We start from the raw sequence: 7,847 nt of genomic DNA on the forward strand, positions 1-7,847 counted from the left end.
ATGGTGGAGCTACTCATTACTGAGTCCTTTTTTTTGACACTTTGATTTCTGTTTTGGGGGGTTTTCGGGGTTTTTTGAGCTATGGTCTTAAACTTTTGATCAGCTGAAAAAATCATGTTTGAGTGTAAATGCAGTTTTCAATTAATTCCCCGCCTAAAAGTTTTTGTCTCTTACGCTGATTTCTTCTTCTAACATTGTGAAGCTTTACTTAGAACCTTCTTAAGATCCAATAGTGCAAAATGCAAATTCTTGCAATTTTTTGACTGGTCTTAAGAGTTTGATCAGGAGTGTATATATACACTGTATATTCATGTATGTATAAATGACTTACAGGCAAATTTTACACCCTTTAATATAGCACTTACTGTTTTGTTGAAACTTTAGTTTTTTGTTTTGTAGTTTTGTAAAACTTTGTTAATATTAATGAAATTGTGGGTGTTTTACTATTTACGGTTTAAATTTGAATATATAGTAAGACACTTTTTGGGTGAAAAACAGCATAAAACATGGAGTTCAGAAAAAACAAAATGAAAAAAAAAACAACCTAAATTTGGAAAGAATGGACTTCATAGGGCCCTAATTAGGTAAAGAAAAAATGGCGGCACGCTGTTACTGACTTGCAGGGTGCATCCAAAGACACCGATCATGAGCATGATTACAGACAGGTAGTCTGTGAACACGTCCCACCAAGGCTTCAGGACTCTGAACGCTGGCTGCTGTTCAGTGAACTGCCGGAACTCCATCACAGGAATCATGATGCCTGTTCAATAAAAATAAAAATAAGAAGTTACTGTTTGAAAAAGTAGATCGGGGTTGAAAAGTAGCATTGTTTTTTTTTTTCTTTTTTTGTCAGAATATAACAGCTCATAGAAGCTTAGAACAACTTTCAGTAAACCTTTAACCAATCACATTCCTGTCAGAAAAAACAAAACCCCAGATCCAAAGTTTCAGTGAGGAAACTACATTGGGCTGCAAGAGTGGTGTTGTGAAGGACTCAAAGCTACTACCACACCAAATTTCACCTCAATATATGTCAAATTAACCGAGTTATAATCATTTTTGTGTTTGCTAATGTTGAATGTAGCAGTGGTGTCCATCTTAAACTGGGCTGACTTAAAAAGTTAATTATTTGTAAATGGACATCAAATGATTACTTAGAGTATGTTATTAAAATCAATCTAGTGGTTCATGAGATATTTTGCTAACAAATACGGTTGATGACAAGAGTTAATAACAAGGTTTTTAGCAAAGATCTCATGCAACACAACACATCCCGTAGTGCTCAAAATATGTGTTGGGAATGACTCTCAACTACTACCGCAACAACCTTTAGCTCATTATCTGTAAAACTGCCTTAATTATAGACAATTTTGTGCTTTATAAGATCAGTTGGTTGAGAGGGCCATCTTGAGCTGGGCTGACTCCAAAAAGGCAACCATTTCTGACTGACTGATCAAAATCGGTCCAGTGGTTTATGAGATATTTTGCCAACACAACAAATACACACGGGAATATACACAGCATGACCATAGAGCTATTTATCTCCCTAAAGATGATCCATACCAAGTTTGTTAACAGTGATGAGAAAGAGAGATGGGTCCCTGATAAAGCAGTTGACCCACAGCGCCTGTGGTCACCTTCTATAAAGTGCTGCAGCTGCAAGTATCCTGTTTCTCCCTGACTGGGGCCGAGCTGGTAGATTCCAAAGTAAGACATGGTGTGAAGGGCTCCATTTATCTACACCACCAATTTATGGCTAAAGTTTGGGAATGATGATGTGTATCTCAGTAGGACCAGTATTAATAAGTTCTGCTGTAAAGTACTGCTGCTTAGTAGCTTCCTAAAAGCATGGGGGCTTTCTGAGGTCCTGCACTTAGACCTTAATAGGGATTTCATATAGAATGTCTTTATTGATTCTTCCATCGCAGCACTGTAATGACAGGAAGGCTTTAGAGAAGCCATTACAAAGATGTTTACACTCAACTGTCCTTTGATGGCTGACTGTAAAAGGTCATGGAACATTTATCCAAATAGCTCCAGTTGGAGATGCGTGCCAGGGGAAAAACATCTTCCTACTATTCCAGCAGTGCAGACTAGAGGTAGGAAACTTTGGGATAAAACATATACGGAACTATCAAAATGGGTTCATGTCAAAATACATTATTTGACTGTTAGTACCATTTACCACATTTAAAGCATTCCACAGCACTCTGGAAGAAACTATGAAGCTCCAAGCAAACAGTTAATGTTGCATTTTCATGTAGGGTCTTTTAGTTGCTTGAACTGAAGGAGACAGATTATAACTTGGTTATGTTTCAGCTCAGACCACCATAAGAAAGTGTTAATAAAGCATTAAAAGTTCATAGAGTCAACTGTTTAAGATGGATCAACAAATTTTTAGAATAAAAAAATAAAAAGAATAAATAAGAATAAAAAAACAGAAAAGCTGACTGAAAAAGGACTGAAATGGATTTTATAGGGCTTTAGATGTTAAAATCTATTGTAGACACTGTTTTTTAATGTAAACAAAATATATGTTACACTCAGAAATTGACTACTGAGAATGTACATTGCGGGTGGTACAGCGGCACAGTGATTAGGGCTGTCCCCTCCCAGCAGGAAGGTTGCAGGATCGCATTCGGGCCGGGAGCCTTTCTGGGTGGAGTTTACATGTTCTCCCTGTGCTCACGTGGGTTTACTCCAGGTACTCCGGTTTCCTCCCACAGACCAAAAACATGCATGTTAGGTTAATTGATGACTCTTAAATTGTCCCTAGGTGTGAGTGTCTATGTCTTGTCTCTATTTGGCCCTGTGATGGACTTGTGACCTGTCCAGGGTGTCCCCCACCTCTCGCACAGTGATAGGCACCAGCTCCCCGGGACCCGGAAAGGAGAAGCGGGCAAAGAAAATGGATATATATATATGGATATATAGCAACAGGTAGTATTATAGAACCACTACTACTACTGTCATTATTTGCAAATGAAAAATCGTCTGCAATCTGCATCTAATTTGATGTGGATCTTTTGTTTCCTAGAAAACCTGAGAAAATTCATCTTTTTTTTTCTTTGACTAGAAACCAAAGTGAAAGAAATAGAGTGATAAAAGAAAGAAAAAATAAATAAACAAGGTCAAATGTAAAAAATTTTTTTTACAAAAATAAAGTAAAAACAACCACCTAGTTACGGATCAATTAATAAGTACATCTCGATGAAAGAAATAGGTCTGTAGAGCAGTTATAAACATTTAGTATCTTACCTGGAGCTGGCTCTTTAAAGGACCTCAGTATGAAGAAACATAGATAAAATTTGACAGGACTGACGAGCTAATGGCTGGTCTGAACACAGCTGAGAACAAAGTGGATTGGTGCTATCTTAAAACAGCACCAAACTCAAAATATTCATTCTTTTCAATAGCCTTTTGCAACTTTTAGCTTCTAGCTAGACTTTTGCTACATATAGCTAGCCTTAAGCTACTTTTAGCTTTTAGTTAACCGATTGCTACTTTTAAGTTTAGGTCAGCTTTTTGGTACTTCTTGCTCTTCTTCTTGTTAGCCTTTGATATTTCGGTTCGCTTCTTTGTTCCTTTAGCTTCTAGCTATCCTTTTGCTATTTTTGCCTTTTAGCTTGGGATTTGCTCTTTTTAGCTTGCAGTTCGCTACTTTTCGCTATTAGCTACTGTTTTGCTTCTTTTGGATTTAATGATTCAGTTTTGGCCTCTTCAGCAAATCTCATTCTTACCACTTTTTCTTTTTCTTTGGCCAAAAAAGCCATTTCTCTCACCGTTCTTAACCTCCCACAGAACTTTGCTTCAAAATGTGCTTTAGCTATTTTAATGTCCCATGCTAATAAATGGTTAACTATTATATCTTAATAATGGTTTTATTATCCATCTTTAGTTGGGCAGCTGTAACAAACCTTGTAGTAACGCAGTCTTTGCACCATCACTAACATGTACTCTGTTTACAGATCTGCTAACATCCTGTTTTGTCCCCCAAAAATATCCTTTCAAATTAGAAACCATGCTGCATTGTGTTCAGTTGACTAGAAGCGGTTGAAATTACTGATGCTGATACATAATCTGAAAGCAAATCAAGCTTTATTTAAAGTTCAACCACAGGCTGCAGTGGCTCATTGTAGTGGAGACCGAGAGAAGGAATCTTTGAACTCCCCAAACTTAATTATCACTCGCTGCCAAAAGGCAAGCGTGAATGAGAATATTTTGGCCTGCGTCTATGTAGGCGTCTGTTAGCAAAATATCTCATGAACCACTGAACAAGATTTGATGAAATTTGCAGAGATCAATCACTGGATGTGCATCCACAGCTGATCAACTCTTGGAGTCAACCCGATTTAAGGTGGCTGCGACGGGCCAGCTCACCTTGGAAAACAGAAATAGATAGAACGCTGTCAGTTTTACAGATAGCGAGGTGAGCTTTTATGTGGTAGTCGCTGAGAGTTATTCGCAACACACACTCAAGAGTGTAACATCCCATTAGATCCGGTTTCTGTCACTTAGTGTTCCACACAGCACTGGGATGCTCAGTCAGACGTGGTACAAACACATCTGATTACAACGATGATCAGAGGAATTGCCAGTTTTTCAGACTCACAGTGTTACATCGGTAGTTATTTCCCTTTGCAAACTGAGAGAAACCTCTTCAAATTCCTTGAAATTGTGGGGGTAAAGCAAAGTGTGCAGAACAATGCGTGGGTGGCCAGGAGTCATTGGTTCTGCAGAACTTCGTCAAAGTTGTTTGGCAGTAAAGGAAAAATACTGTCCTTGATGAGTCAGGCACTGAACGGAGCTGACCAGGCCATATCCTTCGCTCACTTCCTGACAGGAAACTTGCCTGAATTCCAGATATCCAAATATCCCCAAAACAGACATGGTAGGACAAACAGCCAGCCAGCCCCAGACAGGCGGGCTCAGGCTTACAGAAAGTACCGTGCAGCTTCTGGGACGTGGAAAAACACAAGCCGCATTGCAGGAATGTTCTTTTTTAATGAGGTGGTTAAAATTGGGAGAAGTGCGCAGCGGGTCAGAGAAAGCTGAGATTCGGGGTGAATTCAACGCAAGTCAATAAGTTAGGAGCTGGGAGCTCAAATTCGTCCTTAAAACGTTAAGGATAAATATAGGAGCCTTGTGCTGCGGCTGACAGTCAAACTCCTCCACTTCCCTCCGCGCGCTAATTACTCGCTGGTCGGTTTCCAGAGTCTGCGGGGAAACTAACGGAGCCGGCCGACGCTGAACTAGTTTCCGGTCCGAAACAACTCCAGCGCCGTTCTCCGTGAGCCGGAGATACACATGAACGTTGTTAAGTCTTTAAAAAAAACGAAAAAATAGCGTACCTTTCTTTAGAGCTGGACCCGAGCTTCAGCGCGCTGTGCTCTCCCGCCGTGCGGCTCTCCCTGTTTCTCTGTCCGCTGGATCCGAACCGAGCGGACCGTCAGCTGCTGGGCGGGGGCTTCAAAGAAGCCTTGGCCGACGCCACGGTTTACGATGCGCACATACCACACAGCTGGGCGGGGCTAAAGCTGCACCCGGCTAACTACAACAACAGCAACAACAACACCAATAATACTACTACTACTAATAATAATAATAATAAACATAATAATAATAATAATAATAATAATAATAATAATAATAATAATAATAATAATAATAATAATAATAATAATAATGAAAGGCCTGGGATTCGTTGAAATGACATGTGGCCTTCTGTGTCAGAGTTTTGTCTTTTGTTGAAAAAGTTGAGCTGCAGCCATTTTGGTCAAACCTTTAGAATATCATCCAATTTATAAAATGTAACGCGCAGGTTATGTGTTGACAATGGCTATCAGCTACTACCACTTTATATTTTAGCTCAATGTCTGTAAAACTGTCTGAGTTGTAGCTGTTTTTCTGTTGGCTAATATTGACTAGCTCAAGCTTTTCAATTGGATTGACCCTAAAGTTAAACAGTCGTGGATGTACATCCAGTGATGTCTTTCTGAACGTTTCATCAAAATCTTTCCAGTGGTTCATGAGATATTTTGCTAACAGACTAATGTGGTTGGCTCCAACATTTAATTCTTAGGTTTTAAGCAAATATCCTGTGCATTGAGAAACATTTGTATTGTATGTTGCAAATGACTCTCAGCTATGGTCATCCTAAATTTTAGCCCAATATCTGTCAAACTGACTGAATAATAGCCATTTTTGTTTTTACTAAAGTCTGATGCCAGTGGCAGCCATTTTGAAATGAGTTGAGCCCAAAAGCTAATCAGTTGAGGTACTATCAGTTCTATAGCAGTCAGACACACTGGGTGGAAGAAGATAAATGCCTAAATTTTAATATATAAGCTAAGAAATTAAAAGTTTGTGAAAGTAAGAAAAGCTTGTTTGTAAAAAAAAAAAAAAAAAAGAAAGAAAAAGCTTTGAATGTTTACACAGCTCACTTGCCACCCTAGAATAAAACTGTGCCCCTTCAGTCCATTTCACCATCTTCACCTTGTGGAGGAAGGCTCCCATGTTTTGTTTTGAACACTGAGTTCAAACGGCTGTGAAAATCCAGGCAGGTTCAGTACACGCTGCAAAGATGAGCCGTCATGCAGACCAATGCTGTGGGACCTGCATACCTGCATACAACTATAATTTGTCAACTATCCATCCATTTTCTTTTCCCCACTTTTCCTCTCTGGGTCATGTGGAGCTGGTGCCTATCTATAGCTCTCACTGTGTGGGAGGGGGGGTACACTTTGGACAGGTCTCCAGTCCATCACAGGGACACATAGAGACAAACAACCATTCATGCTCTCGCTCACTATAGGGACAACTTAGAGTTACCAATTAAACTAACATGCATGTTTTTGGTCTGTGGGAGAAAGCCAAAGTACTCAGAGTAAACCCCCACATGTGCAAGGAGAACATCCACACTGTCACAAATAAATCGAAATTTGAGATGTAACCTAAAGATCCTGCATTTTTAATAATAACTTTGAATATAATTCTGATTTTTACAATCAAAATGACCATATGATTGAGTAAAAATGTTGTATCCAAAAATATACATACATTGTTGAGTCTGTTATTTTGGGTTTCTCCATATTTGCTTAAATAACAGCAGAACTTGACTTGCATTAACCCTGCAAGGCTGCAAGTTTGTTCAAATCTGGCATCACAGCCTGATCTAACATGTTCTAAAGATCTTATGTTGTCAGGATCTTTTTGCCTTCTCATCTTCTGTTGTGTTTTACTTTTCTGTCTCTCAGAGATGATGTGCACTTTTGTCCTGCCTGGCTAAGCTTTAGATACAAGTGATTAAGTTTCCTCAAAGCTTTTAGGAGTGCAGCTAGGTGCTTCCCCGATGGAAACTTTCAATCTAGTTATTATGTGATGCTATAAAATCCCATCCTTGCAGAGGTTAACAGCCTGATCCCTCTGGTGTCATGTTTGCCACAATAACAGTGCAACCTAGTGTCCATAAAGAGTTTAAACCTCAAACCAAAACGTTGGAACAATGAGGAAAATGTTCATAGTGTGATTTTCTTACCTAAACTTTATTCCACCTCAGGTCCTGTAAAATATCATCATATGAAGGTCATATGATCCACTGCATCCAGAAATAGTTGATTTAATTTTTGACTCCATTTTAATTTTTTCTTTAGATCTACAAAGCTTTTAATAAAGCCTGGATTAGAAGTGAAGAGATTTTACCTAATTAAAACACAAAGACCCCCGATCTTTCCCGAAAACACACGACTCGAGCGTCACTCCTCGGACGGCTCAGTCCTGACAGATGCTGCCTTCATGGTTCCTACGTAAAAAAGCACCAGTACCGTCCTTAGGGCGACAGTCACAGA

General features: G+C 39.2%; 1 protein-coding gene across 1 annotated transcript in view; it reads right to left on the reverse strand.

Annotated features, from left to right (window-relative positions):
- The window catches only part of lrrc8c (leucine rich repeat containing 8 VRAC subunit C), a 16,209-nt gene extending 10,705 nt beyond the window's left edge, over positions 1 to 5,504 (reverse strand). Inside the window, exons 1-2 of the mRNA XM_017425213.3 lie at positions 5,352 to 5,504; positions 618 to 760 (exon numbers count right to left, since the gene is read on the reverse strand). Of these exons, the coding sequence (XP_017280702.1) occupies positions 618 to 755 (138 nt within the window). The 5' untranslated portion in view covers positions 756 to 760; positions 5,352 to 5,504. The remainder of the gene's footprint in view (positions 1 to 617; positions 761 to 5,351) is intronic.
- Between the last annotated feature and the right edge of the window lie 2,343 nt (positions 5,505 to 7,847).

This window comes from Kryptolebias marmoratus, linkage group LG24, assembly GCF_001649575.2.
Source record: "Kryptolebias marmoratus isolate JLee-2015 linkage group LG24, ASM164957v2, whole genome shotgun sequence".
Taxonomy (NCBI): domain Eukaryota; kingdom Metazoa; phylum Chordata; class Actinopteri; order Cyprinodontiformes; family Rivulidae; genus Kryptolebias; species Kryptolebias marmoratus.